Source organism: Mytilus californianus, unplaced genomic scaffold (assembly GCF_021869535.1).
Source record: "Mytilus californianus isolate M0D057914Y unplaced genomic scaffold, xbMytCali1.0.p SCAF_8, whole genome shotgun sequence".
NCBI lineage: Eukaryota > Metazoa > Mollusca > Bivalvia > Mytilida > Mytilidae > Mytilus > Mytilus californianus.
In genome coordinates this window covers 90,687,209-90,703,939 of record NW_026262734.1, presented here as the reverse complement: position 1 = coordinate 90,703,939, position 16,731 = coordinate 90,687,209, and the positions used below count along the sequence as shown (strand labels likewise).

General features: G+C 32.7%; 2 protein-coding genes across 3 annotated transcripts in view; both read right to left on the bottom strand.

The window, feature by feature from the left end:
- Window positions 1–7,171, bottom strand: part of LOC127711706 (uncharacterized) — a 37,163-nt gene extending 29,992 nt beyond the window's left edge. For both annotated transcript variants that reach the window (XM_052217817.1, XM_052217818.1), the window contains exon 1: window positions 7,130–7,171. The gene's annotated coding sequence lies outside the window, so the exon portion shown is untranslated. The remainder of the gene's footprint in view (window positions 1–7,129) is intronic.
- LOC127712898 (uncharacterized) lies at window positions 7,110–12,142 on the bottom strand. Its single transcript, XM_052219496.1, has 3 exons — window positions 11,937–12,142; window positions 10,830–11,255; window positions 7,110–7,234 (listed from the first exon to the last, which is right to left on the bottom strand). Exons 1-3 carry the CDS (start codon window positions 12,019–12,021, stop codon window positions 7,110–7,112), a joined length of 636 nt encoding a protein of 211 aa, XP_052075456.1. The 5' UTR covers window positions 12,022–12,142.
- Between the last annotated feature and the right edge of the window lie 4,589 nt (window positions 12,143–16,731).

Sequence of the window (16,731 nt, the reverse complement as noted above, 5' to 3'; positions counted from 1 at the left end):
TTTTTGGCCCCTAAGAAACTAGAAAAATGCTTGTTTTGGGCCCCTTTTTTGCCCTTAATTCCTAAACTGTTGGCCCCATAACCTTCTACTTGTGGTATTAAACATTGTGGTACAATTTCAGAGCAATCTAAATACTTATACACAAGTTATTATCCTGAAACTAGAAAAATGCTTGTTTTGGGCCCCTTTTTGGGCCCCTAATTTCTAAACGGTTGGGACCATCATCCCCAAAATCAATCCCAACTTTCCTTTTATGGTATTGAACCTTCTAAAAAAAAATTTCATAGAGATCTATCCATTCACTTAAACTAAAGTAATTGTCCGGAAACCAATGTGGCTTCAGACGACGACGACATCATACCATTATACGATCCCAAAAAATGTTTTGCGATGGTATAAAAACTACATTTTACTCAATGCAACTATGTAAAGGTTTCAGTGTCAATAAACAGTGACGAGGGGGCTGGGCCATTCTTGGAAATGTGTCCTGCAAATGCATTCCAAATATCTTTAACTTACTTTCATCAGTGAGGGTCTGGATGTGGGGAAGGGGGGGGGGGGGTCCTTCATTTCTGTATGTTATCTTTACTCTTTTATGTCATTTTTCTCTATTCTTTATATTTTTTGCTCATTATTCTCTTTATATTCTAGCACCCCTTTATTTTCTATTCTTTATTTTGTTGTCCTAGTTTTCTGTATTCTTTACATTTTGTTGACTTTTTTATGCAATTGTTGTCCATTATTCTCTATTTCATGAACCCCATCCAGACCCTCATAAAAAGGTTAATCTTAAACTGACTTAATGCTAATACAACTAGTACTACATACCAAATATTATTAATATATACCAGTATTGGTTCCCCTTGACTAACCTAAACATTGTTAACCCAGTGGTTCCAAAGGCTTTGAGAACTCAACTGGACATTTGGTCCAGTTAACTGTTCTTCTTAACTGGACTAGACGTTTTTTTACAGGACATTTACACAATCATATGATTTGGATATATTAAAAAAAATGTACTGGTCATTTGGTCCAGTAATGCAAATCACTTAACTGGACCAAACCAATTTTTACTGGATTTTGCCCAATGTCTGACGACCTTCGGAATGACTTTTGACCTGCCAATACACAGCCAAGGCCAGCAACAACATGCCTTATAATTAATCTTGCTTTTTTCTCTTCTCTGATGCAAGTCAAAAATGACATACATTTTTCAATCAACAAGTGGAAATGAGAATTTACATCACAAACTGATAGCTGCTGCTTATAAGTGTTGTATTACTTACCAATTTCAGTTGTTGAAAGTGATTGGCACTGAAAAATTACAAAAGTTAAATTTATTTTAATGCATTTACAAATAATTTGCATTATTTCAATATCTGCATATATTTTTACAAAATTTACATTATTTTCAAAATAGAATGGTGGCTTACTGATATTTTGACCAGTCCCAACAATAATGTTTACATTGTACATCAAATCTATCTCAGCATACTCGATCTAATGTAAGACAGGAAAAATTGACTTTAATCATGTAAATTTTACAGAGGGTGAATATGTGTACCAAGTATCATGTTAATTGATGTGACCATCAGGTGGATAGTTGTCTCATTGGCATTCATATTGCATGCTGCATCTCCTTATTTTGATATTAGCCTGGTATCATTTGGGGAGATTTATAACAATTTGACAATTTTGATATAAAATACTAAATATATAAAGGCATTTTTCTAATCTCTGACTCTGTTATAATTATATATATATATCATGTATAATCCATAGTCCAAGTAGTTATATAGCTTACTATATTCAAAACTTTTGGGGGATTTTGCTATTTTTGTGTCTAGTATTGCAAAAAGTATGTAACAACAGAACCTATTGACGGTCTTCAACTAATTTGGGTTCCTTAGCTCTAGTACCTGTTAGCCCTGGGTCCGTCCGCTCTAGTACCTGTTTGCCCTGATTGAAATTTTGTTTTGTTGTCTTGTTAAATGTAAATTATTTGAATTAACACATGATTTAAAAGTTATGTTAAAGTTTGTTGAAAATTTCTCCTATTTTTTATCTTGTATAATTTGTATTTCTGTAACAATGAAGCCAATTTCTGCTCCAAAACAAGCCATTAAATATTTCCATTTATTCCAGAATTTTTGCGAAATATATATTTTCTTTTATAATATTTACCTTATAAATATTTGACTTAGTTTATAAAACATTAATACCATTAAAAGCTTTTTTTCATATAAAAGTAGGAAGAACGAATTCAGGGCGAAAATTTCATGGACCTGATACCAGGGGGACACTGTTTGTTAATTTTATCATCTTCTGCAGGAACGAAAAAAAAAAGTGCACTGCAAAATCCAGTTAAGTTTTAAATTTTCTTAAACATACAATGGATTTGGATTTTATCTATCTAGAGCATGCTATGCCTTAAAACTTTTCCCGATTCACAGGTTTGTCTGTGCTCAGGGTAAATTTTGAGCCATTATAGCCCAAAGGACAGTCTTGTGGTTATAAACAAGTTTATAAATATGCCAACGCTGACTTCCAACGTTTCAACATTGCATTCAACTTCACAATCAACATACTTAATAACGGTGGTGTGTATGTATAAGTGGTTTGAGTGACCTACTCATTTTTTTTTTACCAAAATAAATTATCTGTCTCTTGTTGCGTTGACTGTTCTGTTCACGACACAAGACAAGTCGTCACCCATTTTTAAAGTTGAAAAGCCACCTTCTCCGCAGAAAATAATCCGCTTGAACTGCCTATCTTATTCCATTGTCAGTGTTTGATTCAAATGTTCCGTGTATGTTTGTTCTGGTCAATCAACATTTCTGATGAACAATCAGGCACAGCGTCCTTGGTGTCGTCTGCGTCATCACATCTAGATCTTTCGGGCGTTTTAAAATGAAAACCGAATCCGGACTAAATTTCCCGATTAACTGAGATACCCGAATGCGTTACGCTGAATAATTTTCATTATTTCTGCATTAACTAGTTCAGCTTACTGTGTCATAGCATACTTGACGATGCATCTTCCGTTATTATTCAAGTCTCATTTTTTTCAGTATTGTAGGCTAAATACTGTTTTTTTAAAGACAATAAAGTCCGGACTCGGAAATTGGCAAACTTGAACACAAATAAACTATTATAAGATTAAACTATAGGTACCCAAATTGCACCTATCTTGACAATTTTTTCACCGTCGTTTTTCTAAGAAACAGTCCATTTTGTGTTTTTTTTTGTAGACTTTATAGTTCAACATATATAATTTTGACTCCATAACGAGACACAGAAAATAAACCGGTCGACCCTCTAACGATCCCAGATTCCGAAATGAGGACCCATGCTTAACAAAACATCCGTAAAATCGAATCACTGATTTTTTTCAATTCAACAGGTGGACAATAGTCCCTGCTTGTTATATATTTCGCATCAAAATGTGTATGACATATATGTTAATGTTATCCACGATTTTTAAAAGTAGACTATTTGTAGACGTCGCATGTAGCGGGACTTTATTTGATGATTAATGTGACTGTTTTGTGTATATTTAAGTATTGTTTACTTATGTTGAAAAACGTGTATATTGGCAAATTATAAAAGCAAGAAGCATATATATAGCCGAATAAGGGAAAACAGTTGAAAATAAGGGGACTACCATTGGATATTTCTGGGGTGTTGGAATAAGCATGTGTAGCAAAAAATGAAAATAAATTATCAATCCTGAAAAAAAATCCTCTTGCTCCCTTTTCCCTTGGAATTACGTCTCCTAATGAAAATTAAAAAAAAATATCGTATAAGCTTGAATGAAAAGAGTGGTCTATGCTCCAGAATGCTCACATCCGTGGGAGGCTCTGGGTTCAGACAACGACCCTCCCCCTGAAAACAAAAAGTTATAAAATCACCGGGCTCCAATTAGAATTTAAAATGGAAAGTTCCTAGACAATTGGCAATATCAAAAGCTCAAACACATCAACCAAACGGAAAACAACTGTCATATTCCTGACTTGGTACAGGGATTTCTTTTTTGAATGGAAAATGGTGGATTACACCTGGTTTTAAAATTAGATAACCCTCTAACTTGAATTACAATCGCATGAAGTTCCATTATATTGACCACAATGTTTTAACAAAACAAACATACATAATATGTAAAAATGTCAAAAGTAACGGGTACAACAGTCAACATTGTGTTATAATCTCGATCACCATAAAAACAAACAAGTATGCCAATAAAGAAAACAAAATGGAATAAAGACAACGCACAAACACAAAATGAAACACAAGAATACAAAAAATGACCACAGCACAACAACACAATGGCGGGATCTACAGGTATCGAGCTTCGTCTAAAGAATATTCCAAAAAATGAACCAAACAGTAAAAGTTAATAATTTACAAAGACAAATAAAATAACACTATAACACGTAATTAAGATGATAAACAACATCAATCCCTAGAATCTATACATCAAGAACATCATGTATTATTTGTGAAGTTGATACAGAATATTTATCAACAAGATCTTGGTATTTTGGGAAATGTAAATTCCATATGCAGGTGGAGTTGAGATTTTGCTACTGAAGTGGGGGAAAATGATATCTTTAAAATTAAAATCGTCTCGTTTATCATTGATTCTGGTACTGAGAAGACCGCTAATGTAACATTGGAGGTATAAGTCTGAAAAACAGTCAAAAGAAGCTGTATCTGTTGTATATTGAGTTTCTAGGTTATATTAATGGAACCCAATCAGAAAAGTTTGGATTGTTTATAAATAGAGCATCATTAAAATATATGAATGTGAAATTAAATGAATTGGCTTATTTGATCTTCTGGTTTTTTACAAGTCACTAAAGGAACTCGACTCATATGAAAATAAAAGATCGTCTGAAAGGAGATGCGCACAGTTCGTTCCTATAGAAAGGAGAGCAATTTGTTGAAAGTCTATCTCCTAATTCAACAATATGTTGTCAATAAGAAACTCCAGCATACTGATCCCTTGTTCCAATGTGTAGCATGTTTTACCTTTTGTTCAATATTAACAAAATATGCTTGAGGTATCCCAAACTAACAAAATTAATTTTTATATTTAAAAGCATTGTTGAATATTTTTGTACACGAATTTTTAATTTCACATGGAGAATGGTTATATACAGGGTTAAAAAATCAAACATTTTGATACAATTAATTTTAGAGAAAGATCGAGATTTTAAACTATCCAGAAGTTCTTTAGAGATTTTTAGTATCCATATATGGTAAATACCACTACGCGAGTAAACAGTTTTATAGTATTTCTGAGGGCTCTCTTTCAATGCGAACAGATTGTTTTGTCAATATAATGGACAATTCCTTTGTAGAATTTAATGCATATAAGCCGTCTATGTTTGTACGGAATTTTATGAATTTTGTGAAGGTATCTAATACAAACTAGGTAAGTTCTCATATTTGCTGTTCAATGTAATGTTCATTGAAGCCATGAAGGACTTATGAGTAGTCAAAATCTCATCCGTGTCAAATGGTATGTTTTTGCAAAATTTGAATTATTCGAAATACTAAGGATTTTCTTATCTCAGGCATAGATTACCTTAGCCGTATTTGGAACAACATTTTGGAATTTGGGGTCCTCAATGCTCTTCAACTTTGTACTTGTTTTGGCTTTCAAACTATTTTGGTCTCACCGTCACTGATGAGTCTTTTGTAGACAAAACGCGCGTCTGGCGTATCAAATTATAAGCCGGGTACCTTTGATAATTATTTGTATGTGGGACTACCTGATTTATTCCTAATTATTTTACAAGACACTCGTAGTAGTAGGATTTATATACCAAGAGGATATTATTTGAAGCTTTGTTCGCAGAAACAACAATGTATTTATCATGTTTATCACGAAGAGCTGATAGACATTTCACAGTTTCACAGTTTGTCTCTGAAAACGGACTTTAATCGATTATTCACACAGTGTTTCAACTTATAAATTCGACGTTTTATCAGAGACATGATTGTTTTGACCCATTCTGACAATTTCATTAAATTTAACTCTAGCGAAGTACTCAATGGAATCAATAATTATTTTTGGAACTATGGTTCCCATTGATGTGTTGGATTCCATGAACTTATGACCATGATATATCACCTTTCTGAGATGTTCATATTAAAAAATGTTTAGATCCCCAGTAATACCATGGCTACTAATCTATTGTTCTAATCGTTAATTGATTTGACCTATACAAATTGGGCTTTTAAAAATTATTCGTAAAGGATTCACATTCAATTGATATGTTTTTGTCTATGAAATGATCAAACAGATCTAAAAAAAAATAGACCTTACACAGTGGGCATGCTTGCCTGTTTATTTGTATTAAATGTATACCTATTTATATTTATGTTTACAAGCTTTTCTATATCTATAGATGTAACGGGTTATGTCCCCATCGATAATTTTTAGTTGGTCAGGTCAGTCATTAGTTGTTTGGCGAACATTTAGGACTAAACACGAAATGTTGAAATTTTATTATGATTTCAGACATTGTGTATTGTTTTCTATGGATCTTTTGTAGCTATAGATAATTAACAAACTTACAACAGATTTGAGAGTTTGAAAAAAGTAAAATCACAAAAAAAAAAACAGAAATCCGAGGAAAATTCATAACGGAAAGTCCCTAATCAAATGGCAAAATCAAAAGCTCAGACACATCAAATGAATCGAATAGACAACAACTGTCATATGCCTGACTTGGTACATGAATTTTCATATGTAGAAAATGGTGGATATAACCTGGTTTTACAGTTAGCTAAACCTCTCACTTGTATGATAGTCGTATTAAATTCCATTGTATTGCAACGATTTGTGAACAAAACAAACAGAAATAATAGGGAAAATGTCAAAAATAGGGGTACAGCAGTCAATGGTGTATTATAATCTTAATCACTATAAAACAGATGTATAAACAAACATTTACCATGACACAATATCACAATGACGGGATGTATAAGTACAGGGCCACGTCACATGCAAGAATAGATTCAGTGCTAATATTTAGCAACTATTGTCCCTTTATCTATTATTTTCTCAAATATTTCACATACATTCTTTAAATTGCCCGTTAAAAGTAACTGCAGGTACCTTCATGCTTGCCTCCTGTATGTCCCTGTATTTCAATATCGTCTCTTATAGTTGCTGATTCATCTTTGGAGGTCGTCACTTTAACATTGTCTGCTGGTAAAAGTTCTATTGAAAATAAGAAAATACTATTCATTTCTAATATAAAGGCAGAAAATATTTTCAGGACCCTTTATAAAGATGGCAAAATTTAAGAAATGCAACATAGCACAATTCATGGAACTTACTGTGTGATTGATTCCAAGTGATAGATGTTTGTTCTAACAACAGCATTTAACCTTTTATCTGCGATAAGGCCAATCCGGCATATTTGAAATTTCTACCGTTGAGTTCCACATTTGTTTTATAAAGTTTCACAATATATGATCCGTTCGTTATAACAAATACTGTTTCAAATCCTTAATTTGGTTATAACAACAATATCTGTAAGATATATTCAGCATCAAACCAAAATCCCTTATGCTGTTGTTTTTTTTTTAAAGTAAATTAACCGAAAAAGAAGGAGAAAAAAACGGAACAGGAAGATTTACTTGTTGTAACAACTGCAAATGATTATGCTTAAATCAATTAATGAGATGACTATAAATAATTTAAAAGGGGTTTGTGATTTTGGAATGTCCTTTTCAGGTATGAACTGGAAAGAAAAATGCTGCCCCACATATGCAAGAAATTGAATTGTACAAAAGTAAAACATGTAAAAATAAATTCTCGTACGTTTAATTGTTGGTTATCCCGTAAATGACAACCGGAAATATAACATGTTTATCAAATGATCGTCTCAGGAATATTGGATACGTTAAACAAGGGAACTGAAATCGTTAGCCCTGACTCATTTTTTTTTATGAGAAATAGACCTAGAAAGGAATATGTTCGGTGTTAAATGGGATTGCATAATTACAGTTTACAAAATACGCTTCTTTTATGACGTTTTTGTTCATAATTCAAGCTAGGACATATTTCTTTGAATTCTTTCTACCCCAAAAATTAACGTGGCTATCTAAGGGTTCAGTATAAACCTACGTTGAAAGCAGTTAGCCATCAGTAGATAGAGCTATTTGATAGAACACTAACAAATGCTGTATGAAAAAACGATCTGGATTTTTTGCTCTTTCGTTTGTTTCGTAAAACTTGCTTTCATCATCAAATCTTTGAAGACGGCTTTTCCGTTTTCGTTTTATACATTTTCATTTTCGTTTAAAGAATTGCTTGACAATTTCAATTTGTTTTTAGTACCCTTAGATATAGTACAACATGCAGTTGCTTGCAATCTATAGCTGTTGTCATTTCGTCATGCGGTCTCTTGTGGATAATTGTCCCGTTCTCAATCATACCGCATATCCCTATAGCTATATTGTAGCTAAAGGAAGAAAAAAAACTGTAACGAATCGTTTTTGTTGATGTAACCTGCAATATAAAAATGGACAGGAGTGTGAACAAGTAGAACATATCCGTTGTCCAAATGACCTCCTTATGCTGGTGCAGTTTTCATTACTACACATAAATTGAAATCATCTTTCAAGTCGTAAATGTTTTCTCTCGCATAATCCTCTTGTGGGGATAGGATAATCATAATTCGTAATTGATTGTAATCATTCACACATTCCCAGGACATCGACTTAACAATGTAATCGTAGAAAATTCAGAATATATGTTATCGTAATTTAATCAATTACTGCTCGAAAAATACGGTGTAACTTCAATTTCGGCTTTCAGGGACTGAATTTTCGGTTCTCCCTTGACACCATTTGCGAGTATGGTCTTGAGGAAACGATGATAGTACGTCGGAATGGGACGATAAATGGCTGACCCGTGTTAAGAGAGAGCCATATCTCTTGCACATAAAAGACACCCTTGTAGACTTCGAAAAAGTGCAGCAGTCGCATCCGCAAAGTGAAAAGGGATTAATATAAGTTGCAATAACTTGTTTCCCATTGCACTATAAATAAATGTATTTAAACTAATTACATTTCTTTTTATATAGTAAAATAGTGTGATATATTATATATCAACTCATTTACATAAAAATAGACGACTGCATATATTCTTTAATTATTCCAGCATTTGTTCATATATGGATATAATTGAATACTAGTAAACGTTTTCTATCGTGTTTACATGTACATGTTTATACAGTTTGGGGTTTTAAATGTGTGGGCTTGAGTGACCTGTTGAAGGCAAATCATGAAATGCAGTTCGGACGCACACCATTTATATGAAGTTAGTTTCACTCTGTGAAACAAACATCACCCGTTTTATGATATGCACGATCGTCACGTATTAATTCAGATATGTGAAACGTCATACAATGAGCAGAAAGAATGTTTGGCTGATAATTGGGAAGTTGAAATAATTGCGTTCGTTGTATATTCTAGTCTTGTCGAAAGATACCCTTTTCGTCTGCCAAATCTGGTTGTCACCGCTGGATGCGTCAGATAACAGCATTAGTAAAAACCCTGTCGGTTTCTGGAAATTTTGTATCTATTTAATATAAATAATATAATACAACTCACTATGTTTACATTTAATACGAATCAAAGATTAATGATAATCAAAATTGTGATTAATTGAAACCTTTTCTTCAAGTTTTAGATATTTGCTAATTGAGAACTAAAATTATTCATTATTCAAAAATGAATATTTGCACAATACCGTTTATTTCCCATTCTTTCATTTTCCCAATGGTTTGATCTTCCTCGCTCAAACTCAGACTGAGGTCCTTGACTAATTTTTCCATCAGTTTGAATGAATTGAAGTATTTTACAGCATCCCATTGACTGCAAATGCCTCGTGCCCATGGGTTCTTTATATTTCGTCGTACCTGATTCATAACAAAGTACATAATACATATATAACCTTTATAAAAGCTAAAGGCAAATTAAATAACAAGGCATTGTGATTTTAAAGTAGGCGTTAATTCGTGTCACAGTGCTCCTTACACAAATACTTCTTTTCCTATTATCTGAGATTTATAATTTGGACCACCGATTCTACACATAAATACATTAGTTTTGTGGAAACGGCTCGTTCTTAGAAATATAGACTAATATTTGGGATTTGAAAGATCTGTCAGTTTACTATGGGAACAAATTAAGAGAATTCCATCTTAATCGCAATGTACATTTTTTGTTTTATTTTAATGTTCAGTTAACGATAACACTGCATTTTAATAAAGTGTTGAATCTACTTTTGCATTGTTAGGTAGTCACTTGAACATCACAACTAATGGTTTACATAACTTTATATATCTAAATACCTCTCGATATAACAAAAAGTGATTTAGCAACTAAGGACGTTGATTTTAAAAGTGAATATCCTTACTATGAAAAACATGAAAAGAATATATGATTAGCATTTTGAACTTTCGTGGAGAAATGGTAAAATATATGTTTAAACCAATACAGAACCTACATCTTCGGCTTCTATCTTAACAATTATTCAACGTTGTTGATCATCCCAGCAAAGCAAAAGAGCTTCATGTTTCATCAAAGCCTAATAATGTACTATGTGTGTCTGTAAAATAGTTAGGAGAAATTAACAACATTCTTGATTGTTTAGCCGTACTTTTCTTTTTGATTAGCATAAATTTCATTGCTGTTGTTGACTTAATCGTATTTCAGGGAGGTTTTTGTTGGTTGTTATTGGTTTAAATGAGTTTTACATGTTTGCGTATTAGTCTTATGTTCGCAGTTTACACAAATCATACTTACATACTCAGCATCTGACCTTACAACTGGAGGAAACTTGTCAATGTTGATGATTAATCCCAATACAGAGGAGGAGTTACAGGTCTCATCAAAGCCTGTATAATGAGCCATGTGTGTTTGTACAAAAAGCTTGGATATATCAACAACACTCTTGATTGCATAGTCGTACTTTGCCTTTTGATAACCATGCGTTGCTTTGCTGTTGTTGACAGCTTCATAATTCAGGTAGGTCTTTGTTGGCTGATATTGTTTTAAATGTGTTGGATATGTTTGCGTATCAATCTTATGGTTCAAAGTTAATTCATTATAAAGTTCAGTTAAAATTGGAACAATATATTTCCTCAAGGATGGTACTAATACAGTGTTCAGACATATGCCAGCAAACAACCATCTTTTCTCATTGTCGTCTAAATCTGATGGTTTAGCTGTAAATTATGATTGAAAAAGAATTGTTTTGTTTATCATCCGTCAAACATTGTCAAATGCAGAGAGTATCAATTGTATTGGTGAAATATGTTTGAACGAAGAGAATTTGAAGTGCCACAATTTCATTCATTACAGAGTTAAAAAGCAATTATGGTGCATCATGCATTAAGTCATATATATACGGAGACGATACAATATTTTTACGAGTGAATATGAACAAAAGTAGGAATCCTTACTTTACTGATACCGAACTTCATATTTTCCTGGCCGAATTGGAAAAGCATCTATCTCCCCTTTAAATAAACTTTTCAATATTATTGCAACCAAACGTGTTAAAAAAGCTTGGGATACAACTTGAACACCATAAAATATATCACAATGTTAGGACCATCGGAAGACCATCATAAGACACATAATTTGGTGTCCAAAACTTAGGAAATTCAATGACATGAGTAGCGACATGTTTGACAAACCCACAACTATCTCTCAAAGCATGTCCTAATCATAAGTCTGTTTCTATAAATAGACTTCAGCTCTCTACGTTTAGATTATATACAAATATTAAATGTATTATGACCAAACTTGAGTGGTATACCTTTCTACAAGGTAATAATGTTTGCCACTCGACATTCAGGATAGAAAAATCCTTTATCATTCAAGAATTCATAATTATACCTTACCATTTATTTTCCATTCTTTCAATGTCTCGATGATTTGATTTTCTTCGTTGAAACTCAGACTCAGATTCTTGACTAGCTGCTCCATCCGTTAGAATGAATCGGAATACTTTACAGCAGTCCAGTCAGTGAATATGCAATGAGCCCATGGATTTCTTATAACTCTTCGTACCTGGCATGAAACAGAATGCACACCTACATTTATAACTTTTGTAAATTTTGACTAAAATATGAAGCAAATTGAATAGCAAGGCATCAAATTATTTTTGAAAGTATGTGTTAAATCGTGTCACAGTGACCTGTTACTTCATTGTCTTAATGTGATTCTTAAACAAATGATAATTTTGCTTTCATGTAACAATGACTGTTTTATGCAAGTGTTAAACGTTCAATTAACTGTTTTGTGAAATATTAGAGGTTTTACGGTTTGCCAGTTACATATACCAATGTAATATTATTAAATCTTTATTTTAATGTACACACATTTTTTTGAATTTCTTATGTTCTGTTATCGATATTTTAGCATTTCAGACACTTGATTGTCTCGAGTATCTAATGAAGTGCCTAGTTAACCTTAAGCATTGAATCTGTTGTGTAAATTGCATTGTTCTGTAGTCATTTTAATATCTCAACAAATATTATTCATAACTTAGTAAATTTAGGTTCTTTTTGGTATGACAAAATAACAGGCGATTGCAATATTGAATGTTTGTGCACAAACGGTAAGATATTAATTCAAACAGAAACTAGACGTACATATTCAGCATCTGACTTTACAACTGTTGGGAACTTGTCAATATCGATGATCAATCCCAGCAACGCAGAGGAGTCGCATGTGTCATCAAAGCTTGTATATTGTGCCATGTGTGTCTGTAAAAACAGTTTGGATAAATCAACAACACTCTTGATTGTGTAGTCGTACTTTGCCTTTTGATAACCATGCGTTGTTTTGTTGTTGTTGACAGCATCATAATTCAGGTAGGCGTTTGTTGTTGGTGGGTATCGTTTTAAATGTGTTGGATATGTTTGCATATCAATCTTCTCTTTGAGAATTAATTCATTATACAGTTCTGTTAAAATTGGAACAACATATCGCATCAGTGCTGGTAATATTATCCTGTGCAGACATATTCCAACAACCAACCATCTCTTCTGGTTATCGTCTAAATCTGACAGTTTTGCTTAAAATAAAGATACAAACGCATTGCGTTTCATTATATGTCAAATCCAGAGAGCATATTAATTTCGGACACTGACGTCGTGTAATATTTGATTTGTCTATTGGTTTTTGTTTTTACAGTTGTTAATCCTTATCATTTTATAGATCTATAGATTTTGTAAATTTTCCCATCACTACTACATCGATCAAGATTGTGGTATACATATCTTAAAAAAGAAGCCGATGAAATATGCAATGTCAAGCAACCCCATACACAATACAAACATATGTTGATTGCATTCCTTAGCGATTGAATTATCAGCTAATATCGTATACAATGCATATGGCTTGCAGATTAAAAGACTTTTTGAAATTCCAAATAATGTGTGGCGGTATAAAATTCAAGGCTATATCTATATATGTATATGCAAGTCTAAATTGAAAACAACGTTCAAACCTATGATTGCGTTGGATAAAAACCGCAATTTTTTGTGCATGCAAAACAAATTTCTTACTAGAGGGGTCTAAATACAGCACAAACAACATGTTCCAAAAGACCAAAAAAGTGAAAAAGTATATTTTAACAAAATGCATTTGACTAGCAGGTCGAACAACTGATGTTCTTAAACCCTGCTGACTGCCATTGGCGATTGACAAAAAAACGGATCACAAGATGTAACAAAATGGATCTTATAATTAATTTATTACCAAACAGAAAACAATAAACTTGCGGAAAAGATAGTATACCGCAAACATGAGGTGCACAATTTTGTACACCATATCCGGATTTCGACAATTAATTTCTCTTCAGTGATGTTAGGAATCGAAACGGTATTTGGAAGGCCATATAATTCAGCTCAATTTAGGATAGACTCTTGAATTTTGAAAGAGTCAAAATAGGATGAACAGATCATATAAACTCGAAGGCAAATATAATACAAGCCCAAACGAAAAAATAAAAACAAGTCTAAATTGAAAACAACGTCCAAACCTATGATTGCGTTGGATAAAAACCACAATTTTTATACGTGTGCATGCAAAACAAATTTCTTAGTAGAGGGGTCTAAATACAGCACAAACAACATTTTCCAAAAGACAAAAAAAGTGAAAAAGTATATTTCAACAAAACGCATTTGACTAGCAGGTCGAACAACTGATGTTCTTAAAACCTGATGACTGCCATTGGCGATTGACAAATTTACGGATCACAAGATGTAACAAAATGGATCTTATAATTAATTTATTACCAAACAGAAAACAATAAACTTGCGGAAAAGATGGTATACCGCAAACATGAGGTGCAAAATTTTGTACACCATATCCGGATTTCGACTATGAATGTATATATGTATATGTATATATATCAAACGTCTAGATATCAGTCAACGAAAGTTATAGTCGTATACTCATTATAAACAAAAACTTTGCAAACACTTGCATCCAAAATTCGATGAAATAGTTAATACCTTGGCAATTAATTTTAATCTTTCACAATCGAGTATGAATTCAGATGTTGAAGTTCAACAAGTGGAAAGGAAAACACGGAAAGAAAAAGACGTGATTCTAGCATTTATGAATACCTATGAAAAATCTATTTGGTGACTTCAAATAAACATACATGTATATAAATATGCAGCTGAAAATTAAATTACATTTTGTCAAAAGTTGTTTTTATCATAGTCAATTGTATTTATTCGATAAAAAGTGTTCCTTGTCTTTTGCTTCCTGAATGTAAACAGGTCCCAGAATTTTTGTCCTAGGTAATCAAGTCCATGATCATAATTTTACTAGAAAATACAAGTCTTAGGACATTTTTTCCTAGGAAAATAAGTGCCAGACATATTTAACTAGCTATGGACTTATTTCCGGCGGACAAATTTTACTACCAGACCAAATTCACTGACACAAACACACGCAGAGATACAAGAATATATTACAAACCTTTCCGTTGTTAAACGACGAAAAATAATTATCCAAAATACCTTGGACGATCTCATTTCATAAAGAATCTTGTACCCCGAACTCATTAACCCGGAGCCTGTTTATCTAAGCGCTCTTAGGACTAGGACATGTCATAAGATCATCTTATGACGCGTCCTTGTCAGGGAATCGTTTTTAGGTTTCTTAAGGTCCTTACTTTAGGATATATATATTATGATGGTCACTTTGTAAATAAATACGACCGTCACCAAAACATATGTTTATCTATAGGGAGCAGTATTGATACTTTCTATAGCAATAGACCCCTTAGGAACTATAATAATCCACTGAACTATTTGGGTGACATTGATATTATACGCAAGTATAGTTATCATGTCCGTAATACGGGCGCTTAGGAAATGGATCCCCTTTTTCTAAATATTTTTTTGTGTATTTCAATTTTTACTAAGTAAATATTTTTTTAATATTTTAACCTTTTTCTCTGATCTAATGTGTTCTTGCTCTTATCCAAATATGACAAAACAGTATAGTATATACATACATGTATACCAGTATAACATGTTTAATGTCTCTCAATTTATACTTTCTACGTAGAAAATAAGAATAGAGGGGCATCACATATAAATATATCACATTAAATAAATAAACATAGGTTAAAATATCAAAGAATATTTACTTTGAAAAAAATTAAAACAAAAAAAAAAGATTCAGAAAAAGGGGGTTCAGCTTTTCCTTACTCATTTGTCTTTTCAATTTGTAATTTTTTTGATGACATAGTCTACAAAATTAGATATGACTCAATACGCTTGAAAGATGCCGTGTGAAAGTGTTCTGTACAGTAGTCCTTATTAAATTCATTTACAAATTAACGTATTCATTTGAAATATACATGTTGACACTTAACTTTCACCGAAACCTGTTTATTGACATCGATACCTCTTTTAAAATAATCATCAAATGATCAATAGTGTTGTTGGATTATTGCAGTACTACCTACGCCGTTTACCTTAACCTCCAATAAAAAAGTAATGTGAGAATACATTTGTATCCAGACTAGGGGAGAAGGGGAAGTAGAACAACTGGGGAAAAATTATCAATGAGGGCAATGACTTCATTGAAACGAATAACGATCGCAGTCATGTTGACTCATTTACAGATCTTGTCTAGGTTATTATACCGGTATTTGCTGTTTCAATATTGTCTTTATCTATTATAGTTTTCATGAAGGCAAACACGGAAAAAATGTTCCTTTAAGGGCAATAATTTCTATAGGGAATCAACTGACGATCTCGGCCATTTTATACATATTTGTAGATCTTGTCTTGCTGACTGCTTTTGCTGTTTCATGTTGTTTATTCGTCTTTAATTGTCTTACTAGTCGAAAATACAAAACAATAGGGAAACAAATTCAATGAAGGCGACTGACAATATCAGTCATGTGACTTACGTAGAGAAAAAAATTTTATATTTAACTTTTCTCTTTACCTTTGACAGTTTATATATTGTATATTCAGATATACTAAATAACGATAACTTCTAAAAGACTACACGAGGCATCGGTTTGAACGTTCCAATTTCGATCGAACGTGGCTGCGTACTTATACATCCCGCACATCCAAACGAATGCCCCACTTTAGCAAGGGTTTACGATTGTTCGGGAGAAGTCAACTCTTGGAGTTTGAAAAAAGGTGATGTGAG

Excerpts from the sequence above, each read along its gene's own strand:
- LOC127712898 (XM_052219496.1), bottom strand. The coding sequence starts at position 12,021 with ATGGAGCAGCTAGTCAAGAATCTGAGTCTGAGTTTCAACGAAGAAAAT. Across the intron at positions 11,256-11,936 it reads GAAAGAATGGAAAATAAATG|CTAAACCATCAGATTTAGAC; the intron begins GTAAGGTATAAT and ends CATAATTTACAG. Across the intron at positions 7,235-10,829 it reads GTCAGATGCTGAGTATGTAA|AACTTTTACCAGCAGACAAT; the intron begins GTATGATTTGTG and ends TATTTTCAATAG.